General features: G+C 41.0%; 1 protein-coding gene across 2 annotated transcripts in view; it reads left to right on the forward strand.

The window, feature by feature from the left end:
- The window catches only part of LOC117545385 (ephrin type-A receptor 7-like), a 177518-nt gene that overhangs the window by 137526 nt on the left and 13711 nt on the right, over positions 1-26281 (forward strand). Inside the window, exons 6-10 of one of the 2 annotated variants that reach the window (XM_034215131.1) lie at positions 6746-6870; positions 9457-9730; positions 11150-11258; positions 17090-17215; positions 19586-19641. In XM_034215131.1, coding sequence (XP_034071022.1) covers positions 6746-6870; positions 9457-9730; positions 11150-11258; positions 17090-17215; positions 19586-19641 — 690 coding nt within the window. The remainder of the gene's footprint in view (positions 1-6745; positions 6871-9456; positions 9731-11149; positions 11259-17089; positions 17216-19585; positions 19642-26281) is intronic. The other variant, XM_034215132.1, reaches the window with a different exon arrangement.

A 26281-nucleotide genomic window follows, 5' to 3' on the forward strand; every position in this document is an offset into this window, starting at 1 on the left:
TATTTCAGCCATCCATATTTCAAACGTCAAAAGAAAAAACACTTTCTGTACAAAAATATTATAAACGCTGTTTTTGAAGGCCTTTATGGGAGGCTTCAAAGCTATTATATTGTTTCTTAAGTGTATTTCCATTAACATTAAGTTGTACTTTACATTACATGAGTTTAAGTCTCGTTTGATTCTGAATCAAGGACGTTTTTAAGAGCTAGATGTTATTCTTTAATGTCCTGCTTTCTTCTTACATCAAAGAGCTGCTGAAAACAGGGTTGTAACTGTTTGATATAATCCAGGCAGAAGAAGAAATGCATTGCTTTTAGGTTCCCATCTGGGAGGATATTGCAGTATTTTTCACACACAAATGGAAGTTGAAAGTGAAGTAGAAGTGGGTTCTAGTATCAGATTGAAGTCTCTCAGCAGGATATTTGAAAATCTGATTGCAATCTAGCGGGGAACTAGAATAAATACAACGGTACATTATAGGTACGTATAGATTAATCCTGAGGCGGTTCAATCTTAATGCAAATGTGTAAAGACTCAAATCCATGAAAGGAAAAATCAATCATGATACTGTTTTAAAACCGCACAGGGCGCTATCTTCTGTAACTCGCATCACTCGCTGTACCAAAATGCTAATCCATGGTTAAGATTTAGAAATAGAGAATGCACCCTACTTTTTTAAATCACAGGTGTCACACCTATTTGACTTCCCTGAGTCGTAACAGGAAAAAGGTGCTTAGATTGATTGATTTGGAAAAAATATATTTTCAGCTTTCAAATGAAAATATGTATTATTTTGCAATGCGTTCCTCTCATCCCATATTTCTATAGTGTTGTTTGAGAAATAAAGGTTCCTTTTCTTACATAATTTGTATTCTACTTTTGATGAAATCTTGAAAAAGTGCTATTGTGAACCCAGTAACATAAAGTACTGCACACAAACAGCATAAGCTTTTTGCATCGATCAAAACTTTTGTCAGATAATAATAATAAGAAACGCTTAAGAAGTTAACTTTGAAACTTTAATGACTTGAAGAAATGCACATGAAAATGCACGCTCTGCAGGGATTTAGGAGTCACTGACATAAATGCTTGCGGCAGTGGATGTATAAAAAGCCCCAGGGACAGACAAGCCACAGGAAACTAAATGTTCTCACTCCTCCGCTGTCAGTCACATAAATCGCAGCGCTATCCGTTTAACCCCAGGTAGAAGCCCCTTCTTCCTATTAACCCTTTGAACAGAAACAGGCCTCTCTCAGTAATTTCTTGGCTACACAACTTATTGCTTCACACTCTCTGTACCATCTTCATTCCGAACCATAGACTGTTACGAACACACATGCAGCCGCTCACTCTTTATTATGCGAAGGCACACTGGAGAGCGTAAAGTTACACGCGAGGCGGAGATGGTGAGAAGTAGAACAATGAAATCCCCTCCTGATAAGATGGATGTCATCAGAGGCACAAACAAGCCTGCGGGGAACAGCAGATTCCCCCGAGAACAGAGATGGAGAGAGGACTGGTTACGGGAAAAAGGAGAGATAAGGAGATGGAAAGATTGTTAGGGAGCGCCCAAAGAAGTGAGGAAGAGAAAAGTGAAGAATGCCTGTGAGATGTTCAGGGACGCCCCTGGGGAGAGCAGCTCCTCAGCCTGTCTCCTTTGATAACAACACTGAGATGCCAGTTGCACCTTAGCTGCCTCGGTACAACATGCCATTTTATGCTGTTCATGGGTTTACCTGCCATAGAGACCTGAGCATAGAGCTGCCATACAGCCCCCAGAGTCAGCTGGGTAAAAAGTTGAGAACTCTGAAATGACACTTCACTAAACTAAGGATTTATCAGATGCATGCTTTTCAATCTAGCCTATTAAATTACTGAAAGCAAGTTAATACCAATCTGTGCTTCTGTTGGTGGTGTTTTTTCTACAGTAGGTGCTGGGGATCAGGGCTTGAGGCATACAATAATCTTGCAGTAAAGTCACTATTGACACATCCAGGGGAAACTCAAACGTTCCCTGTGAATGCTACATTGCTAACATTATATCCAAGTTGTAATAGGCACAAGGAAAGCTAGTTGGCATTAGCTTTTAGCTGTTAGCTGTCATGCTGGGCCAAGTGAAAGAGCTAAAAGCTAACGTTGATGGAGGTTTCATTTTGTTACATTACGATGTGTTTAAGCCGATTCTGTGAAAATGATCCTTTGGTCACGGTAATAATAGAGATTATAAAAGAGAGATAAGAAAAATAAATGTTGATTGGACTCCAGTTTTGTTAGTGAAAACAAACGGATACAAAGTGTGTTGAAGTACATGGAATTAGTTTTTTTAACGTGATATTGAATTGGGAATCTAACCTAAGATCATGGAATTCACCGGAATTGGTATTGACTACTAACATTCTGCTATTACTTTTATCACTGGAAAACACCTTTTATAAAAGGGAAAAAGTCCATCTATTATAATTAAGCAATTTAATGTTATAAGTTTTAAGTACCCTTTTTACTACAAGTATATATATTTAAAATATTCAGCTAAATATGCATTCAACAGGAAAGATTGCTTATGTTTAACTAGTGCATACTAGCATACAGTATGGATGTTTTTCTTAAAACCAAAGATAATCTTAAAATACAATGTCATTCATTTAAAAAAAAAAAAAAGGATCAGAAATTCCACTTGTCTGGCTTTGGGATTCGGACAAAGGATAGAATTCAACAAAAACTGAATCTGACGAGCAGAGTCTGAATCTATAAAAGCTAAATGATACACAGCCTTGCTTCTTATAGAAGCCTATAGAAGTGTAATCACTGAGAGGTTGTGCTGTGCGTAGAAGCTGTGTGCTTCCCTTTCTGCAATTTTGTGCCAAACTTCATCTGCTATACTTCCTCCTGCCTTACTTATTTTGGCTCTCATCACAGCCTCCCTTTGAAGTGTACAGATCATTATCTCTCACAGTGATTGGTATGTGTACAGCATAGCTTTGGATCCTATCATGAGCTGTATGTCTTTGTGACAAGTGCCTATCAGTGTGTCTGCCATGTGATTTCTGCTGTATGATGAGGCTTTAAAACGTCCACTGCGTACTTCCACAGCAGAGCTGGGAAGGCTTATTGGCCACTAGGCCATCTCATCTTCTATATTACTTGTGAAAATCATAGTGTGTGTTTGTGAACATGTGTGAGTGTAAATTATTTTTCTGAAGGCATTCGGCTTTGATGTCTTCCTTTCAAATACAACGCCAAAACCAACACTACCGGACATTTGCTGCCATTCACTTGAGTGTGTGCTGTGTGTGTGGGTGCACAGTATCTGCCAATATGCCTGCTGAGTGTGTGTGTTTCTTGGAAAGTATTATTTCCACACAGGAACTATTGCTACTTAGTTGTGTCCACATTTCTCATAGATACTGATATTTTGCAGTTGATCCCTAACAGATTCTCACCATTCTATGCAACATTTTTTAGATATTATCGATAACAAATAATTATTCTGGTTGGCATTTATTCAAATAAAGTCTAAGAGCGTCAAAAAGAGCAGGTAAGACCTAAGGATTGGTAACTTCCACTTAAATATGAAAGTATAATATATATTAGCGCATGTATCGTATATAGTACCATATACACCAACACATTCAAATACAATATATACAAACATACTGTCGTTTTTAGTAATCCCTCAACAGATTAACATTTTTTTTTACAGTTCAGACACTGTCGCACTTCATCCACAGAGATGTAAACATCAGTTTAACCGACATAAAAATGTGTGTGTGTGTCGGCAGAGAAATTGTGCTCACCTGTTTTTTAAGTGTCAGCTGTGATGTGACTTGGATTGGAGGCAGGCGCCAGTCCTATGCATAATTCAGGACACAAGGAAGGGGGAAAAGAAGCAAACATAGCCTGTAGATGCAGAGAGCCGGTTTACACTGTGTTCATGGTCGAGTGTTAAACTGAGTTTCTCTTTTCACCGTTTGGATTGCAAGGACTTTGACACTTTGTTTTTATGTTTGTCCTTAAACACCTGCCCATCTCTACTCTGCACTTTACATATCCTCCTTTTCTCCCTGTTTCTCAGTAATTGCTTTATTTTCTAATGAGCCATGCTGTAGTCTATTTCCTCTACATTATATAATAAATGCCTGTACATATTCATTGAAAATAATCCCTCTGAGTGTTTATTTACATTCCTGTTTACTGTTCCTTAGCAACTTTCCTTCTCGTTCAATGCCTTTCTTTTCTACAACCCCTCCCCCCCTGCGGCTAACTGTATCTGCCGCTTATGTTTCATTATGTGGAGGAATTACAAAGACTTGATTCCTCATAGCAAAGTAGTCCAACTTTCAGAGAGCCACTAATTGGCATGATTAGCGTTTACTGAACACACACTGAATATGTATTTATGTATTTCCATATCTTTACATTCAGCCAATAGAAATAGTACTGCAGCACAAACATTACAGTGGGTATATTTTATGCATCATTACAACATATATTATAATCTCACTTTATGTTTATTTTATCTATTTCATCTATACTTTAGTCTTCGTGTCTTGTCAAAGATGAGAGAAATGCCGAACAAAGCACAAGAAAAGTGTGCAACTTGTGAGGTTCTTTAGGGACTTCTAATCAGGCATATTGTGCCGATATAGAATGCTAATGTTATTTACAAAATCAGTATAAAAATGAGCCTGAACAGAAATTACATAATCATTTCTAAATGCTCACTGTATAAAATGTCATATTGAATTATTAAAGGGGCCCTATGCTCATTTTCAGGTTAATATACTACATACTGCAGCACCTCTTTTCACCCTCTCTCTGAAACCAGAGCCAAGTCTGCTCTGATTGGTTAGCTGGCCGGCTCTGTTCTGATTGTTATAAGCCTATCACGTACAATGTGTTGGAGCACTAGCCAATAGAAGCACGATTGTTACTTAGTGATGTCACTATGTGGCGGAATTAAACATAGGATTCAAATCAAGGAGTTTCAGCAGGGGGGAGTGTGTGAGAGAAACTTTGGGATGTGAGCCTTTGCAGATCCTTAAAAAACACATTAACCAATATAATATACTACAGGAAAGGGAAAACCTAAGTAAGCATAATATGGCTAAACTAAATTATTCTGAATTTGCTGTTTTACACCAGAAACAAAATTCAGTCAGTTCTTCCTTTTTCATTCAGCCTGATTGGACGGACATTAAATACAATGGTAGAAGCAATAACACACACATTCAGAGTGTCTCCATGAATAATAGATAATAACTGTGTTTTAGACATCAAAAACAGACAGATGGAGATGGACAGTGAGAGGCGGATCGAGTGTGTCTTTGATCTGCTGCCTAAAAGGACTAATTTACCCTACTGTTCCAGAGAAGGACTGAAGGAGCTGCAGATGCTGTGTGTTTAAATGTGTGTGTGAGCACATCGTTTTGTTCTGTGAGTGACAGGCAGAAGTTATTCATTAGTGTGGCTGTTTTCACCGGGGAAAGAGATGAATTGATGGTTAAAGGTCAAGAAAGAGATGAGCAGGAAGTGAGAAATGGCAAGAAAGATGAGCCGTCGACTGATTGGGTGATAGACAGGAGAATGAAAAGGGATGGAATGAAAACAAAGCAGAAAGTGGTCCAGGGACAGAAAAAGGAAAATGGACTTCAATGACGAAGAAAGTCCCGCAGCCATTGTCCTTTTTAAAGGCGTTAAAGTAAGTACAAAAACAGAAATAATTATCCTCAAGGACCAAAGCGATGACAGGAAACTTAACCCTTCCAAAGCCTAAATGGCCAAGGGCTCCTCCCCAACAAAGGCCTTTTGACTAAAATATCTGAACCACTTTATTTTCTAAGTATTTTTGAGTGACAACCCATTTTGCTACTTCATTATACATGGCCTAATTAGCACTTAAGCAAGAGTGGGTGGTGCTTGCCTTTTATCAAACTACGCGACGCCTGTCATATGTTGACAGAGAAACAAAGAACTGGGCTTTCCTCAGTTATGAAATTGTTTGCTTAGCGAACCATTACACACTGCGTCTACATTTGGAAAGCTTTGTCCTGTATCATTCATTTTCTCTTTTGTTCCTCTATTGTGATCAATAAGAGATGTAATATCTGTCAGGATGAATTTCACTGCGGCTCTCCTGGATTGAGTCTGAAAAATTGAGAGACATGGGGAGGAAAACAGGGACTCCGGATTGCGAATATCTCCATCCGTCAGTCTGGTGTCGATAATGTCTTGTCAGTCAATCCATAACTGTATTGATCCATTGTCAGTCCCAATGTACCGAGCACTGTTCAATGCTACTTAGACAAAGAAACGTCCGCCATTCATGGATTGCGATAAAGCTGTCTGCTCTGACACAGCTCCTTTTCAATAAATAATCGTGCCTCTCTGCTTTATATTTTGTAAACCCTCTCCTTACATCATGTTGGACTTCCCCAACTCCTCTTATGCCCTCAATCCCTATTTGCTCTCTTTTTCTTTTGCTGTCTCACCTCAGATGAATACCATAGGGCACACTGTATAGATATATGTCGATGCCTGCTTTCTGGCGATTCCTCCTTGTAAGACTAATCTTCAGAACGGTACTGTATCCCTCTCTGGACCTTTGCCTTCAAGAAAAACTGGAAATACAAGCGAGTAAAGACTGCTTCTGAGAACACTCTTCAAGCTATTGTATTTATATTGAATGAGACCAAAATCCCCGGCTTCATGTTTCTTCTTTCTCTCCCTCTTTTTTGCCTCTTTGTAGCGCCCTCTCTGATCAGCGAGCTGCGAGCGGAGAAGATCGAGCAGAAGGGCCTCACCCTGGTGTGGAGGCAGCCCTCCTACCCAAACAGCAGCCGCACCGAGTACGAGGTCAAATACTACGAGAAGGTAAATAAACTGATGCATCTCAGTCTTTTTCTACTGCTGTTCTGCTAAATAACTAACCAAAACTTCGATATCCAGTAAACCATTTTTCTTCACACTCATGTGTTAGAATCCAGCAACTAAACAGAGGGAAGAAATAAAGACATATACAAGTTAAGGGATTATGTTTTGGGGTTTTATCCATTTTGTATAAGAACACAAATTGTACATTGTGGTGTTATCTTATTGCAGATTTAACCGTATTGGTGCATACAGGGATCACCATGAAATAAGAACCTGCAGTTCAGAAACCCTGTCTGTATGTACCAAATCCTACATTTCCCATAATGCATCGCCTTTGATTAGACTTCTCATTCCCTCCGAAATGCTTGCTTCTTTCAACCAAAGGCTTCTGTTTTGTTGAATAGCATTAAGGTTTATCTTTATGTAAAGTGTCCTTTTTAAAAGCCAATATGAGTATTAGCTTTGTTTTACATCTCTTTATTATTAATATCCAAAACAACCTCACAAATCTAGTATCACTTGGGTTCCAGTTGGTATCCATGGCTACAGCAAACACCAACATCTTCATGTTTTATATGCTTTGGGGTACCATGCTAGTGTGCCAGAAAGCTTAGTTATTGTTAATGTATTCATGTTGAAATGAGGACGGAGAAAATGAGATGTGGTATCTTTACAACACTTTCCACACGATCAAATTATTCTCTTTAATTTCTAACTACTGAGTTGTTGTAAAAAATGATGTATTTCAAGGGCCAATTATGTATTACCCTGAGTCCATATTACTGCCACATTTTCTTTTGCTTTTATGGATAAACACTGTAATTTCATCGGCCTTATCTGGCTCATTTAACATAGCACTTAGTCAGATTGTGGCCGCCCCGTCGACAAGCCTTAGTCTTCACAGTAAATCTGTCATGCACGTAAACCACAGCTGTCACGCTAACACTCCTCCATTTTCATACGCCACGTTTATTGGCAACTCCAGGCCTTTGTATTAGGCTGTGTTACACTCGCACCCATTTTCTCACCTCCCTCTCTTCTCTATGCTTCACCATATTTAATAAAGCCCTGTTTCTCACTGCTTCACTCCCACAGATTTCGAAAAAAAAGAGGGAAATATTGAGAGGAGGGATGGGTGAGGAGAGACTTGAGGAAAGAGATGGGTGAGGAGAGACTTGAGGAAAGAGATAACAAAACAGGAGAGGATTTGGAAAGAATGAGGTGCCTGTGTGATAACCGAGGGAGATAAAAGGTTAGAGAGCGTATTAGGGACAGATGAGGGGTGGAAAGATGCTTGTCAGAGCACAGGGATGGAAAGAAATGAAAGAAGATGCTTTGTGGGGCTTGATGCAGAAGAAAATACCTCTGAGGGAGGCAGAAAAAAAGAGAGGGTGAAGGATAGATGAAGAATAAGAGTTAGACAGGAAAATTGGTGGCAGGCCATGAAATGAAAAGGCAATACAACTACAGTACACTGCACCAAATATCCTATTACAGTATGAAATATGGCTTTGCTTAGTCAGGATACAGCCTTTTTGTCTCTTCCTCCTTTTGCAGTTTTAAAGCGATGAGCCATAGAGCTGTTAAACATTCAATAACACTGTAACTTATTTAAAAAAAAGCGTTCTATCTGGATTACACACTGCATTTACAGCAATAATGGCCGACAATTGTGATGATTCATAAGGATTAAATAACATTCATAATTTGACATTTCTGAGTGTCATCGCTGACTCTGCTGTTGTTTTCCCCCCACCACTTATCTTTTCTGCTTTGTTCCTCTTCTCTGTGTCACATACTATATTAGCTCATTCCACATTAAACATGAGCTGCCATTCTCTCCGGTTAATCTGTCTTTATTTCATTCCCCCTGACGTTAGTTCCACTTCGTTCTACCCTCTTTGTGCAATGCTACTCTCTCGCATTCAAATAAAAAGGCAATAACGATAATGTAAGTAGCATTGTGCCCACTCGAAAACTCCCTTTCTCTTATTTTACCGTGACTATTAAATCAGATTTATCATCACAGCTGTAACAGAGGCTCGATGTCGATTAGAGTGATCTCGTTGACATGCAGAGGCACGGTGTGCAGAGATACAATAAGGACTATTTTTTTAAAGAAGGCTGGAAACAAACATATCGGACAACAAGTGGAGTAATGATGTTAATGTGTCACCTACGCACTGCCCCCAGTGTCACCTATGTGAGTCATTGTAACGGAGATAAAGCAATTAGCACCATCTTTGATTTATTTTCTCAGCGCCTCTCTAAGGAATAGTGTTTTTTATTAATGTCTGGGTTTTCTCATCAGTTATTTTCAAAGCGCACACTTCTTTATTAAAGCTGGTTAATGAAGTTCTCAGCTTGGCTTGGCTAAATGTTTGAAAACCTTTGTCTGGTACTTTGAAAAAACTGTTCAAAAGCACTTGATTTGGTTACAAAACAGTCTCGCAAGGCCCCAGGCGTTACTGTGCCATGGAAATGAACAAGGCATCTCACAAATGGATTCCACCTACTCGTCTCACTCCTTTTCCCCCTGTTTTCTTTGTTTTTCGTTGTCTCTCACTTCACTTTGTGTCTCCGCAGGAACAAAAGGATCAGAGTTATTCTACTGTGAAGACAGCCGCCACACGGATCAGTGTCAACAACCTCAAACCCGGCACCACATATGTCTTCCTCATCCGCCCGTTCTCCACGCCGGCCCCCTCCTCGTCCCTGTCCTCCTCCCCTCTGTCATCCTCCGCCTCTTCGTCCTCCGCAACTTCTTCATCATCTTCCTCATCGTCGTCCTCCTCCTCTCCGGCGCCCATCGACTACGGAGCGTACAGCGCCCCCCTGGAGCTGCAGACACTTGGCGAGTGTGAGTAGCCCGTTTTACGCCTCCTCACTTTCTGCACCCCCTCGTCTCAGCACCACCAGGCAGATTGGGATGGGGGGGGGGGGGCGGGGGATTGTGAAGGCACCTGGCCAGCCCACACAATAAGACTAGAGTGAGAGATAAGCAGAGACGGAGAATGTCTGAGATTCTGAGTGAACACGCACGATTTTACCAATTAGCTGTGAAATGATTCTTCTTTGTGCGAGTAGATACCGTGTCCCAGGTCACCTCAGGGTGTGTGTGTGTCGATGTGGGTTTTATCCCTATTGCTTCTCATAAATTATTTCACCTTTTATTTACCCAGGAACGGGGATTTGTTGAACATTCACAGCGTAACTCACCCGAGAGCTGCCCTCACAACCACTATCTTCAACAGTTGGCCAAAGACCGGCTCTTAAAGATAATTTATTTGTTTTCAAGCGAACAGGGTCTTGCACTTCTTAGTTTTGCTACAGGGTCAGGGCTCTTAGCTGCAGGGCTCCTTTTGTTTGGACCATGCATATTCAGTTTGCTTTATTCGCCTCGGGCTGGATCAAGAGTCAAATGAGTGACCTGACACCCACACCCACAAGGCAGCAACAGCACACTGAATATTAGGATCACATGAACGTGACTTTTACTTGTCAATGTTAAATATTTGTTGGTTGATTGTAACCAAACAATAAAGACTGGCAGGTGCAATGCTACAATACTGAGGGGGAGATGTTATTCTGTGAGTGTTTGCATTCAGGTGTTCAAATGTGTGTTTTATTACCGGCTACTACATGCTGGGCTGCATTCCAGGATAGTAAGAATGGCAGATCTGTCCATTTTGGAGCTTGGAAACAGCATTCATTTCATAATTATACAAGCGATTACTAGGTCAACAACAAACTGAATTTGAATGAATAAATAATACAATCATTGTGTCTAGGGGGATTGGCTTTGCACTTGGAAACTTTTTAAAACTTCCAACATGGACAACAAGTCCTCAAATTGATTATTAAAAACATGGAAATGTGAAAATCTACAATTATAATACAGCTGGAAAACTTTCCAAACTTCATCAGAGAATGAAAATAATGTAATATTATTGAAACAGGACTGAACCAGATGGCGCATATTATCTATGCTCCTTTTAGGGAAGCAGTTTGTTTGTAAATGCTTTTCAAACAGTGTAAAATACAATAAGAGGTTCAAGTTTGGTATTAGGGTTAGGGGGGGGGTGAAGTCATAGCTTTGAAAAATACTGAAAAGCAGTTTACAATCCACTATGATCAACTGCCTATGGAATGGATTGGGCGTTGTAGGTCATGGCTTTGTTATTTAATCTCATCTCCTGTTAATGTTCTAGCTACACACCCATTCCAGTTAAGCTTCGTGTTATTGTTCACGTGTGTAATCAGTGTGTTTTCTTACTAGTGGCACTGGCGTCCAGCGAACAGAATCCAGTGGTGATCATCGTGGTGGTGTCCGTGGCCGCCCTCATCATGCTGCTCTCCATGGGGGTCGGTCTGCTCATCTGGAAGAGGTATGAATGTACACACAGATGCTAAACATGTATTATCCACTATAGGCTCCATATGATTTGAATACCCAGAGCATGCTACACAAACATACATTCACACGCACATGTGTACAAACACTCAATCAAAGCCTCAATCGCGTATTGAGACAACTGTCACACGATACTCCATTATAATCCAGATTACAGTCATCCAGCGACAGAGGAAGTTTCTTTGTGAGAGGAGTGTGCAGCAATGGCGGGAGAATAGCTGAAATGACATGATAGCCACTTTGTTTAATATGCTACATAAAGAAATCAGCCGGATAATGGTGCAGTCTGCGTCGAGGGGGGAACGCTAGCAGGGTTAAAACCTTCTTTGATCATTTTCTTGGCTGGTACTTCATAGTTCTTTGCTATCTAATTAGTTTTCACATAGAGAATTGGGAATTGTGAAACAGCCAAGAAGACAAGAGAGAGGTTAAAGCGGTGTCACTTATAACTGCTGACACACCGTTTACTCTGAAACTCTGTTGTGCTTTTTATAATTAGAGTGAACAGTCCAAAGTCATTGTTTCACTATGTCTTGATAAGACTATTACGAAACATAGAGACATCTAAAGAAAGCATTGAGTTGAAGCAAATAGTTGGACATCCTGTAGTCAAAATGACTGACTGACAACATACAGCTCCGTTTAATTACATCAAGATTCTTTAAATGTGGCTGAAGGAAAAGAGCTTTCAGACTGCAGCAAGCACTGTAAGAAGCTTTATTTCTTATTTAAAGTGGATGCTTAGTACACTTTAATTTGAGTAGATATTTAGAAATGAGATCACTAGAGAACATTGCTACACATTCACAATAAATATCGGCTTTTTGTCTGCAATTCTGATCAAAACCAAATTGTGGTTGGTTTGTAAGAGTGCGCTTTTGAACCTACCAGGCCAGAACTTACTGTATGAAAGTGAAATAGCTACAAAATATTGGATTCTTCTCTGGTAGTAGCATTAGCTACAACATTTAACCAGGGGTGGAGGAAGTATTCAGATCGTGTTCTTTAGTAAAAGTAGAAGTACCAGAGTGTAAAAAGTAAAAGTCTTGCATTCAAAATGTTACACAAGTAAAAGTACAAACGTGTTAGCATCAAAATATACTTAAAGTATCAAAAGTAGATATGCGATTGGTCCATTTCAGAATAATATGTATTATATGTTTTGATTATAATGATTGATCATTAAAGTGTTCTCAAAGCTGGTAAAGGTGCAGCTAGTTTGAATGACTTTGTATACTGCAGGGTAGCTTGTGGATTTACTCCAGTTGGAACTAACGTCTGATTTAAGAGTTGATTATATTTCACATCATTCATCCACATCTGTAAAGTAACTAGAGGTACTAAATAAATGGAGTGGAGTAAAAGTACACAATTTACCTTAGAATTGTAGTGGAGTAGAAGTACAAAGTAGCATAACATGGGAATACGCAAGTAAAGTACCTCAAACTTGTACAGTACTAGAGTAAATCTTCCTTAAGATACTTTACACCACTACATCTAACGATTCTAACCCATGTTGAACTACTTTAAGTTAGTTTTTGGGGGCTATCTTGCAGTCAGGTAATGGTCCGGTACAATACTAAAGACGATACAGACAAACATTACATATTAAATGTAGTTTATTTCAGTTTTAGCATTAGGTTTCACATTAATGAATTGGTGTTTGAGGTTTATTAGTCTATTAGACTGGAAGTAAGAAAGGAATTTTAAATTAGTATAGCATCACATATAAAACAAAATCACAAAGTGCTTTACAAGAATACAAAAGTATAAAAAGACCATAAAAACAGTCAGTAAACAATAAAACGTTAACAACAACAGACCTTAAAAGAAGCATAACTACAAACAATAGACAGCATGAGGCAGGATACTTAACGTCTCAATTCAATGCTGCCATTTCTTTGAATCTCAGGCACATTAATGCATGTTTTATTGTCTTGTTTACCGCACTGAGTATATCATGACATACACTTGCATGTTTTATTCAGTTTCGCAGATAAAGAGAGTGCATTTCTTCTTGCTGTTGCAAACACTTTGCTCTTTGACTCCCGTCCAATTCTATATTCTGCCAGCCGGCTCACACACACCCACGCAGATAGCACACTTACAGAATTTAAAGTGTACACTCCATCACACATGCAAGCACACAAACATGTCTAGAAACCTTTTTTTCGTTTCAATTTGGGCGGCATTGTGAAAGCATTTGTTTGCATTGTGTGTGTGCTTTATCTTGTTCCGTTTTCTACACACACTGATCAACATCGCTGCCATCTCTCATCCGGATAAAGCAAAGTAGACCTATTTCCGTGGTACCTCTGTGATATAGAAACCATCAGACCTTGACATAGACCCATACAGTCCAATGAGGAAGTCAACCAAGTGTAAAAATGCGTTATATTCACTCCCAGAAGCACCGTAAAAATGCTGTCTGTCAAACATCTATCGAGAAATATGTGGCAATCGATGTACACACCTGCATCCATGTGAAAGACTGCGGTGGAAAAGCACAGAATATGCAAAAAGAAATGCTTACCACACACATATAAGTATTTTATTGCATTGTTTCTTTGAGGGAAGCAGCGTTGTTCCCTTGTGCATGGCCTAGTAATGGATAATAAAATTATCTTTTTTCCCCTTTTATTTGCATCACTGCATTCATTGAAAGTGGTCTCCATTGTTCATCGCCGCTGGACCATTAACTTGCTCGTCGTGTTTTGCATAGAGACAAAGAGGGAATGGCTTGATGCCTCAATTACCATGTTCTCTTGTTTGCAAAGACAGCCAGCCCCCGGCCACAGCTGGAGGGGTCTCGGTTACATTGATTCGCCCGCTCACACAGACACATGCAAATGAGTCCCAAGGCACACACATGAAGGACACAGGCGACAGCACTCACTTAAGGAATGCATTGGAGATTTTATTAAAACACACTTCATCAGAAAAATGCCGGCTTGAAGAATAGTCAGTGGTCTCAAAAACAATTTCTTCATGGTTGTCATCATCACTGTCCGATGTGAGGGTAAAATCTGCTGGCTGTTAGGGAAATGCTGGTAACGATAAGTCCTCGACAACAGTGCTACTAATGCCTGTTTGACATTTGACATTTAACACACACTTGGCGCTAATGGCTACTGAGAATGTCAATCAATACCTGTGACAAGTCTTTCAGGTATCTCACTGTTTTAGAAACAGAACACGTTAATATGGAGATTGAAATAGCAAATCTGCTGTTCCATGGCAAGACATGTCAGTGGCAGGTTGGGTCTGCCTCAATGTAGTCCAACACACTAGCTTTAATATGCCGCTAGTTCTCTGTGGGACAGCATGTGATGTACAGAATTACATACCACTATCCTATGTTGCAGTATTTCTGCCAATCTATGACTCAAAGAAGTACCAGCAGCCATTTTTTTTAAATGCTTCTTCAACTGGAGATACTGACCTCTTAGCTTGTTAAGTATATTTTACTTTGGCAATGGAACGTTATTGGGGGTATAGAAATGTCTACATTTGCAATGCAAAAATCTCAGTATTGTCAATATTTTATTCAAACATTGCTGTTAACCCATTGTTTGCGAGATTTGCTCTTTAGATCAGACTTCAAGTGTTTTAACACACAACACATCCAGTGCGGCTTTCCAAAAATAATTGGATATTCTGTATAATACTTCATACTATTATTTGCCTGGTTGAAGTGCCATGCCGTTGCACTTCTGATGTGGCTTTCATGGTCAGTGTGTCCTGGACTTCCCTCGCTGCCAGGGTCTTCAGTGAGAGTCAAAATGTTATTCAGAACTCTCAAGTAGAACACTGTGGGGAATAGAAACTGAGGAAAGTTATGATTGGACAAAAAGGAATGAGGACTTTGTATTTTCCTTTCTTTGATACCTTATCTTGACACTTCATACCATCTCTTACACACACACACACACACACACCACACACACACACACACACACACACACACACACACACACACACACACACACACACACACCATTGGTGCCTGACCGACTTTGATAGAGGCAGAGTTCCAGGGCATTGCCCAAACATTCTCCAGGAAGCCCAGGCTTCACTGGTCAGTGGTGGGGATTGTTTTCCCTTCACTGGCATCTCGTGAGTGAGTGTGTGTGTGTCCTCTCTCTCTCTCTCTCTCTCTCTCTCTCTCTCTCTCTCTCTCTCTCTCTCTCTCTCTCTCTCTCTCTCTCTCTCTCTCTCTCTCTCTCTCTCTCTCTCTCTCTTCTGATTGAGTGTGTGTGTTCAGTCTCCCGAGCGGGTTACAAGTTATCAGCCGCGGGAGAGGAGATCAAGGGGAAAGAAAAGAATCAGGAAGTAAAGCAGAGGGTCATTTCATAGGGCCGTTGACTCTTGGCGACACAAAGTGGGATGCGAAAGGGGAAAAAAATCACACAGAGGAGAGATGGACGGCCAAGAGAAAAGGTCCCGAGCGCTGTGGTGTAGTTTCCTCCGTGTCTCGTACAGATCAGTGCTCTTGTGATTCACACAGACCCCCCCCCTTCCATCAGCAGACACAGACATCCTCCATTTAAATGCTAAACCTGTCATTCCAAAGGGCTCTACATCAGAATTGGAAATGGGCCGACATTTAATATTCATAAGTGGCAAATGAATAAATCATTGCTTTATTTGAAATAAGGATCTGGTTATTGATTTCTTAAGACAAACCTAAGACGTCTTTACCTTTTGTGCGAGAAAATGGAGGAAAAGGCTTCCGTAGGTTTCACAGTAATCCTGATTTTCAAGGAGCATCTCCCAACAATGAAACAAAACACAATGTTGCTGCCGCTTTGAAGTCATGGATTAAACTTTATGAAATTCCCCAATTTATTTTTATTTCTTTGCCCTACATATATTTTTTTCCTCTCTGCTGTATTCCGCCTGTCATCTAGGATTCTATTCCTGCTGTCTCACCTATTATTCATATTATTTCCATAACGGCACTTAATTTTAGAGAAGGAGTCAGGTATGGAATTGAAAGAGCAGGCAATGAATAGGCCTCATTTACACTCCTTTCTTCTGATTTAATGTTCTTTCTTGAAAACCACAACTGGAAAGCAGAGAAATCCATTCAAATGCATATTGTAAGTAGAAAAGGCTAGTGCTAATTCTGTCGGCCCAAATCATTACGACACATTTTTATTTGAATTTTTGGCGCTTACAAAAATATAGAAGATGGCTTGCATTACCCTTTATGTTTTTGCATTGCTATTTACAGCTAGTAAAAATACTATGCTATAAATGCTATATATTTCCTTTCCATCATTAGGCACTATGCGTTCAAATTAAATGCAGTTTTAATTTAAAATTCTCACCAAAGGACCACGACTAAATCTAAGATGACATTTTGTGCTTAAATTAACATTTGATGAGGCTAATCTGACAGTGACAGAATTTGGCAAGAGTCTTCAGTGTGTTGGCACCCAAACCTTTCTTTCTGCCATCTGGTGCCTCAGAAGTCTGAAATTTAAAAATAAAAATTGGTGAATAATTCCATTCAAAAGCTAAAAGTTGGAACCTGTTTAGCGTAGGATTAAATAAACACAAGGCAATATTTTCAAAATAATGTGTGTCATAGTTTTGGTGAGCCATGTATATTTATTTAATCATTTTAGCATGTTTTTCTTGGCAGCATCAATCCTATTCCTATGATTCTATTTAGGAGAGAGGAATCTTTTCATCACTCCAAAGTTGTGTTGACTGACGATTTTTTCAAAGTAATGAAAAGAGCCAGAACTGACATCGGCATCCCCCCCCCCCTGCCCCCCCTTGTTTTTTTCCCAGCAGCGTCTGCTCGAGCTCCTCCAATGTAACTCCTGCTAGCGTGGTGCTGCTTTCGACCTCCTTCTCCACTCTTCCTCCTCCTCCTCCTCTTCTCTCTCCTCTTCCTCCCTTCACACAGCTGATGCCCAGGTACACTGGCATGCCTGCATCCCCCTCTTCCCTACCCCCCACCCCCACCTTTTTTCTCCTCTTTTCATTTCCTCCCAGTTTCCAGCCGTCTCTTCTCTTACTCTACGCTTCCTATTCTTCTTTCTCAAGCTTTTCCTCTTACCACGAGTATGACAATACGTTCCTTCCTTTTCCTCCCTTTTTTACAAGCTTTTTGGCCCAACTCCATATCCGCAGTTCTGTGCTCTACCACAGTATGAAATGAACTGGAAAATGTGATGGAGATTGTTACCGTTGAATACATATCCAAAAAGAAGAGGCCCTCCAAAAAGAACTACTTTGCATCTGCCATTTCATTTTTGTCAGATCTGTGACATTTAAAAAAACGTAATGGAAATGAAATGAAGTCATGCGACTTTGCCCCCATGCAGCCCTGCCAATTATTTATTTCTTCCTTATTCCCTTTTTCCCATGGCTTAATGCCTCCTTGTTTCCTCACGTCCCTCATATAACTTGACTTCCACTTAAATCTTTTATTTCTGAACTTCTGCTATTTTGCTCGATTGTCATTCTGCCACTACATCCTGCTGTATGTCCTAGCTGCAGTTTCCCACCACTGCCTTGCTCCCTTAATCTCAAGAACCCTTTTTTTTCGACTGCACTCCTCACTAATATCCTTTCTTGCTCTCTATGCCTCTTCCTCTGCCCCCTACCGCGTGCTTTATGGGCTATTCTGTGAGCCTCTTCAACTATTTCTCCTTCCTTGCATACCCTTCTGCCCAATTACCCTCTTATCCGTAACCTCCTATTTTCCTGTCACTTCCTCTGCCTCCCGACTTCCTCGCTCTTTTTTCTCAATGATTTATCCCCTGCTTTGCCCTCACCCTCTTGTCATGCTAACTGTTTGCTCCCTTACCTCCCTTTCCCCCCCCGCCTCAGGTCTCTTGCATCTTGTTTCTCCTGGTACCACCATGCCCTCGGTCCTCATCTCTCCCCCCCCTCGCTCCCATTGCGCTGTGCTCCCTTATCTATCCATTCTTGTCTCCCCTCCCCTGTCTGGTATCTCCTGCCCTGAGGGTCTGTGCTGCATGTGTCTGCTGGTGTGTTTTGACAGACAGGGTCCTGACCTTGTCTCAGACCCTGCTGCTGCACAGGCTGAGGGACGTGTCGGCCTCCGCCTCTAACACATCTCCCCATGCAAACACTCGCATGCAAAAGCACCACAAAACAAAAACTAGCACGCGAGCCTCCGCGCGTACACATGTATATACGTACTAACGTGCACATGAAGACGCACACATCCACTCTACAGGCTCTCTGTGAACTTCATGGCAGCTGTGCGCCGGTTTTTTGTGTGAAGTGCTGATGTGTTCTGACATTTGTATCAAAGCATGGCACCCTGAGCAGATATTATGCCTCTCTCACACACACACATCCACGTCTATTTATACAACGTCACACATTGAACTCACTGTGTACAGACACCTTGGCCTATAATCCCTGAAACATGGTGAGCAGCCCGAAAAAGGATGATTCAGATTCACTTGCTTACTTGATGCTTTCAGATATAAAAACACATCATACACGCCACACTATTTAAACTCAAGGTTGCAAAGAGTTCCTCAGATGCTGGAAGACCAGTCCCAAAGTGTTTTTGACCTTGTATTTTCATATATGTCTGGGTTGTATACATAACATATTGGAGCACATTGTTGAGAGATGAACCTCTGATATACCAAGACACTTTTTCTTCTATTCCTTGGCTTGAGTCTTGTTTTTCATCCCTCACTCTAATCCAAAGTAAGCATGGCCATCCAGAATGTCTGTTTATCACTTGTTAATCTCTCACTTACAGTATCCGTGTGTTCTTATGGATTGTGTGTGCGTGCTTGTGAGAGCCAAGTTGTCCTCTAAGCTAAAAAGCCATCAGCAGTCAGATCATAGAGCTCGTTCCTCTCAGGACCCCATGTGGGGACAGAGGTTGAGAGATAACAGTGTGTGCACATATGTGTATAAAGCACCGTGGCCCACGCAAGTGTCTTTTCATCTTTTTCTTAAAAAGACCATCGGAGTGAAACAACAATAGAGTATCTATTCGCGGCCTATCGGTGTGTATCTGTGACTCGCTCAGTCAAATCAGGCAGGATTTCCACTTATTCAGCCTCAGATCCCTCTGCTGCTCATCAGTGCCGTGGCATCAGGGGTCTCTCTGAATGCGTCTCTGAATCCTTTCCATCTCCAACGTCAACGCTTTCTCTCATCTCACAGTTCTTGCACATCCCATATGATCTGTTACGATGCAAGATAAACAGGGTCTGATGCTTATATTTGTTTGTGTCTGCCAACGGGAATAAAACACTGTCTGACGGCTTTCTTTGTTTCCTTTCACAGACAATGCGGCTACAGCAAGGCTTCTCAAGAGGGCGACGAGGAACTTTACTTCCAGTGTAAGTGACGCCTCTGATAACTCTATTACTGTGATCCGGCGGAAGACCTATTTCTTAATGCTCTTAAAGTCTTTCATTTTTGTAAAGCACTTTGAATTGCCTTGTGTTATAAAGTGCTATATAAATACACTTGCCTTGCCTAAATCCATGGGGGGGCATTTGATTAGAGAGGGCAGTCCCACGGTAAAAATAATAGGTGTCACGGGCACATGATTTTATTGATGTTGGTGATTAACTACAAGCATATCTCCCAATCCAGGGGTTCCCAACCTTTTTTCCCAAGGGCCCCCCCAAATGACTCCTGTTGGAAGTTGCGCCCCCCCCACACACACACTAGGGGGGGGGCGGGCGCGTGCAACAGCGGTAATTAAAGTTTAAAAGTCTCAAAAATGCAACAACTACTGTCACAAACTGGGTGAATGTGAAGTATTTTGTTAAAGGAGGATGAAAGCGTAATTAAGGAGCACTATTGGAGTGACTTTGATGGTTATTGGACTCAGGATTAATTCATTTGGATTCCCGCTGTATGAAGAAATTAAAGGACGGCGCGGAAGTGGAAACAATTCACAAAGGGATTAAACTGTTTAAAACACATGCTCAAAGTAAGCCGGATTTTGCCGATGTGTTTATGTGGATTCAAAAGTCGTAAATAATCTACAAAATGGAGGAGACCGATCTGATCGGAGCAACTGTGATAAATAATCCAACTGAAACCGGCATGGACAATGACTATGTTTTAAAAATGCGCTTATCCAGAAAAGCCTGGTTTGGACACTTTAGAATGGACAATGGCAGAAGAAACATTTCTATTAAAGAAACAATTATACATTTCTGTCTTTTTATGCCTTTAATAGCTACTAACTTCAATTTTTATTCAAATGAATCAATCAATTATTTTTTATATTTTATTGTAATGTAGAGACAAGGCTTTTACAATTATATGTATAAAAAAAAAAAAAGTCTCAATATGATATTTGGCCTCAAATCATCTGAGGCCTGGCACCCCCCCTGCGATCTTTGGCGCCACCCAGGTTGGGAACCACTGAATCTATACGTAACATACAGAATGTGCGTCTTGAATTTCACTGACCTGAAAACCACATAGTTAAAGACATAACTTCGCATTTAAGAAATAAAAACGCAATTTTCCGGGGCATTGCCAATATATTGGCGCGGTTTTGTCCCAGCAGAGGGATATCGTTGTAACAACATGAACATCTAGGCTACCTGGAACTGTGCTATTGTTATGCTTTTTTATGCATTATGGCGACACACTTGCATGCAAAAAACATGTCTCAATGATTGAAAAATGGAGATGTGTAAGTTACCCCAACACGCATGTTTATTTTGAGGATGAATTGTGCAGAAAAAATATCCTCTTCTGCCTGTGTCGATCAGGGCTGACCACCAGATGTACACACACAAAGTTAGTTTAAAGACCTGCATTATTCTGACATGATTGTAATGTGACCACCATCTCACATTCACACACATTGAGTTTCTTTTCTTCACATCAGCTTACATTTTAAATCTGTTGGGGCCTGCTTAACTTTTAATATACATCCATGGCCTACACATTGATAATAATAACGCTGATTTCTCCTGGGAGGGCAAACATACTGAATGGGCAGGCCGGCTGTACACAGATGTGTGTGTGCGTGACTTCACTATGGGGCTTTGTCTTTAAGATTCCATGTGCTGGAATGCATGTGATTACATGTGACTTTTGAGGCATTAAGTAATGCCACAGCACTAATTCTGAGTGCACGCTTAGCCAACTCTGAGCACACGGACACAGTCCATTAGGGGGTGTGTGCGGCTGAGTTCGATGGGGGGAGATAAAAAGAGCTATAAACGGGGGGAAGGGGAGGAGAAAGAGGGTAAAAGCTCCAGAACCAGGCATCAGAGATTTCCAAAAAGCTAGTTAAACATTATTGTATATGTTGAACAATATTGTACATTTCTCAATAGCCATTGTGGCAGATTGAAGTAGTTTGACATATCTTTCCGTGTTTGTGTGTAAATGCGCGTACCAACGCTTTGATAATGTGGTGGATGTGTGTGATTTCAGAGTTTCCTTGTGTGTGTATGTGTTTACACAGTTTTGTAAATGCAGTGTGTGCGTGCTCATTTGCGTTGTTTAATCTCCCAGCATGCTGAGCCCTCTGGAGAGGTTTGGAGCACTACGCCCGATGAATAATGAGCCGAAGCCATGCGGCTGGGAATTAAATCTGCCCAAACAAAGACATGCCAACAGCTGACAAGCACGCAACACACACGGAAAGACACACACACATATTTGGCCAGCTTTTCAAACACACACACACAATTTATATATTTATGTATTGAACAGACACAAGGATAAACAGGCACAAAGACACTTTTTTGTCCTCTTTTTCAAACACTTCCTGTTTCGTGACTGTGGCTCTAATGAGTGCTTGGTACTGAATGTCATTTTAGCCAGATTACATTTTTTTCTCTCCTCCTATCTGTTCACTTACTCTCAAAACCCCATTCCTGACCGGAAATTAACACAAAAGGATGAATGAGAAAGAGCGTTGGAAGTATGAAGAGGTGAGTTGGCTGAGATGGAGAGACTCATCATAAGTGACACGGCTCAGAACATTAGCTTTATGTCAGAGTATGTGACCTAGAAACGCGAAATGGGGGGGGGGGGGGGGGGGGGGGGGGGAGGATCATCTGCAATCTCCATTAATAGACCACTTTGAGATATCAGTCAGAGTTCAATTACAGAGAGAGAATGTATCGGGGGAAATAAATTGGAGAAGGAAAAGGCATGATGGAGGTTAAGAATGAAAATATTTGGGGGTGGGCATGCTCACTCTGGTCCATTGAAAATGATGCAGCCAAGTGTGAATATGCTTCAGTTTCCCCTCAATCGCTCATGGCGGTGACACAGTTAACCCTGAAACTAATCACCCTCAGAGCCAATGAAGCGTGTGTGTGTGTGTGTGTGTGTGTGTGTGTATGTGTGACATGTGTATCTGAGCATTTGCAGACATTTCCAGATGATACTGTTCATTTTATGGCAATTGAGCCCCCCCTTGTTTATGTGTGTGTGCTATGTATGTACTGCACAGCTGGTTGTAACCTATAAAGTGTTTTTGAAAACCCTCTTTGACAGAAAAGAGTGTTCGATCTTCCACTCAGCCCTGGCCTTGAATAGAAAAGGTTTCATTTGCTCCATAATTTGACTTTTGGCTCTGTTTGTCGATGTGTGTGTGTGTGTGTGTGTGTGTGTGTGTGTGTGTGTGTGTGTGTGTGTGTGTGTGTGTGTGTGTGTGTGTGTGTGTGTGTGTGTGTGTGTGTGTGTGTGTGTGTGTGTGTGTGTGTGTGTGTGTGTGTGTGTGTGTGTGTGTGTGTGTGTGTGTGTGTGTGTGTGTGTGTGTGTGTGTGCAAAGGCAAATGTGTGTGTGTGTGTGCGTGTGTGTGTGTGTGTGTGTGTGTGTGTGTGTGTGTGTGTGTGTGTGTGCAAAGGCAAACGTGTGTGTGTGTGTGCACAAGCAAACGTGTTCGTGTGTGTGTGTGTGTGTGTGTGTGTGTGTGTGTGTGTGTGTGTGTGTTGGATCAATAAGCCGTTATGAGGCAGCCAGTATAGGATCTCTCCTGTCGATCTAGAGCTGTAATCACATTTCAGTGCCTCGACGCAGCTTTTGGGAAAACTACCAGACCTTTTTCCTGGAATATTGGTCCTAATAGGTAGTAAACAGGGTCAAAGGTCGTCTAATTGAGAACTTTAGTCCATTTCTTAATGGTCATTGGCTATCTGCTGGCTAGTTTATTTGCTAGGTGCTCTGTAAATACAATTGGCAGTAGATAAAGAAAACAAGAGGCCCGTTGAGAAACCTGGAGGTCTTTTCTTTTTGTTGTGTACAGTCAAACAGTTGGTGTCAATATCACTTGCTGTTTTAAAATGTCAGCGGAAATTTGCAATTGTTTTGTCCCATTAGTGTCACAGAAGAGATTTTGTAGAGGGCATGGTAATTGTTAATATTAACCTTCTCTTTGAATAATTAATCTATTATGAATTGACACTTGTTTTTCTTTTTGTATTCTTATATAAAACCGATGTTGACAAGTTATTTAGCCCAAAATACATCACTTTAAACTCACCAGGCTATTTATCAATTGTCTCGTTATGGTAAGAGGACATAAAGTCATGTTATTTTTGGCCTAAGCTGTCACTATTTGTGTTAAGCACCAGTACCCAAGCTCTAAAACTAACAAAAAAGCAGCATACCAGCTACGTGTACCCTGTCACTTTAAGGTTTCCCTGCCTCAGCAATTTATGTCTATTATGTCCTGTCCCAATTTCTGCCTGAAGATTACATTGTGTTTGTGTGTGTCTGTTATTTTGCATATGTGTGTGTGTTAGTGAGATAACATTTTGAGGCAAGCAGAGAAGACAAAAAGCTCCTGTGATCTGAGTAAAGCCGCATGGAGGAAACCCAAAGTCAGATTTTAAGCAGTCGGAGCCTTTGATCTCGGCTTTTTCTCTTTTCCTCTGGAGTTCGCAAGGTCACAACAAAAAACTGAGAATTAGACAAGTTATGAATACATAAGCATTTTGTATCTACTTGAAAAAAATATATTCATACAAAATTTGTTTTAACTTGTGCCTATCTATTTTTCGTTTTTGTGTTGTTTCTGTTAATTAAAACCACAGACACTGCATTTATGGGAAAACATGGTTATAAAACAAAGGATCATTCCATTCGGGTTACAATGGGGGATCATTGAAATATCCTGAAAGTAATTTTTACAACCTTGAAAGAAAGAATGCAAAAAAACATGTTCATCTGTCTATCGACCTCTGCTTCGCTTTAGTACGATGCAACCCAGACCCTAAACGCCACAAACAGTGTTGAATCTGTGTAATAAATGTGTTGCTATTTTCTATAAATACACAGCATCCTTAAAGGCCCTGTCACACTGTCCCGAAATTGACACCCGATGGACACACGATAAAGGAAATGTTCAAATTCGGCTGTGATCGTAGCAACATCGGGCCATTCGTGAGGGCATCTTAAGCCATCGTATGACCGCCGGTGGAGTTTCTCAGGCTCCGGCAGCAACTTCGTGAGCGGCAACTTCGTAAGGCACTCGTGAGGGCATCTTGTCAAATCGTGTCATCTTCGTGTTATCGGTGCATTCACCCTCACTCTGATCGGGGCGAATGCCCGATGGCACCAATGATAACAAGATGCCCTCACGATGGCCTTACGAAGGGCACAATTGACACACGAATTCAACACGAAAATTAACCTTCGCAAGGTCCTTCGGCAATTTTTTGGCATGCCAAAGATTTTGCCACCGCTCACGAAGTTGCTGCCGGAGCCTGAGAAACTCCACCGGCGGTCATACGATGGCTTAAGATGCCCTCACGAATGGCCCGATGTTGCTACGATCACAGCCGAATTTGAACATTTCCTTTATCGTGTGTCCATCGGGTTGTTTTATTGCTGTTTTATTGTAAATATATTATGTAAATAACCCAATTTGTGTTCTGTGAAACTAAAAAGGATATAATATATTATTTTGAAGGACAGTCGACAGGAAGTTGTTGTTGTTATGGAAACAACATTACGGAGAAAACGTAATATTTTCTACATATAACGACGGATAAAGTAAAGAACAAAGTCTGAAGATATCAGTACAGTATCATAGTACTGTAACACAATTGTTTTTGGTACTTTCATTGCAGTTGTATGTCTTAAATGTAATGTAAATGTGTGGTTCGGGGCCATCTTCGTGCGAAATTCACAATTCCATATTCGTGTGTCCATCGGGTGTCAATTTCGGGACAGTGTGACAGGGCCTTAAACAGAGGGGGATTATCAAGCAAATAGAAAACACACATTAGTCAACGATTGGCACGTCTTGACCAATCAGTACGCCCTTAGTTTGAAGTAGACCCACAGTTATTGTGGAGTTTGATAGCAGAAACATTTTTGTGCTATCTCACCTTTACTCACCGCTGGGTCACCAGACCCTCCTTCCACCAACACACTTACCTCCTTTTCCCCTCTCTCTCCAAGTGAGGTTCTTACCCTCATTACCTCTGCCCGCCCTACCACCTGTCCTCTGGACCCTATCCCTTCAAACCTCCTTCAGACTATCGCTCCTGATATTCTACCGTTTCTCACCCATTTCATCAACACTTCTCTAACTTCTGGTCACTTTCCAAACAGTCTCAAGGAGGCAAGAGTAAACCCTCTCCTAAAGAAACCCACTCTCAACCCGTCTGATGTTATAAAGGCCTGTCTCTCTCCTCCCGTTCCTGTCTAAATCACTTGAACGCGCTGTCTTTAAACAACTCTCCTGTTATCTCAATCAGAACAACCTTCTGGATCCGCACCAGTCTGGTTTCAAGGCAGAAAACAGAAACTGCTCTCATTGCTGTCACGGAGGAACTGCACACTGCCAAAACTGCATCCCTCTCCTCTGTCATCATCCTGTTGGACCTGTCTGCTGCATTCGACACGGTGAATCATCAGATCCTCCTTCGCACTCTCCAAAAACTTGGAGTTTCAGGCTCTGCACTTTCCCTCCTCACCTCATACCTGAAAGACCGTACCTACAGGGTGACTTGGAGAGGGTCTGAGTCCGACCCTTGTCA

This window comes from Gymnodraco acuticeps, unplaced genomic scaffold (genome assembly GCF_902827175.1).
Source record: "Gymnodraco acuticeps unplaced genomic scaffold, fGymAcu1.1, whole genome shotgun sequence".
Taxonomy (NCBI): Eukaryota; Metazoa; Chordata; class Actinopteri; order Perciformes; family Bathydraconidae; genus Gymnodraco; species Gymnodraco acuticeps.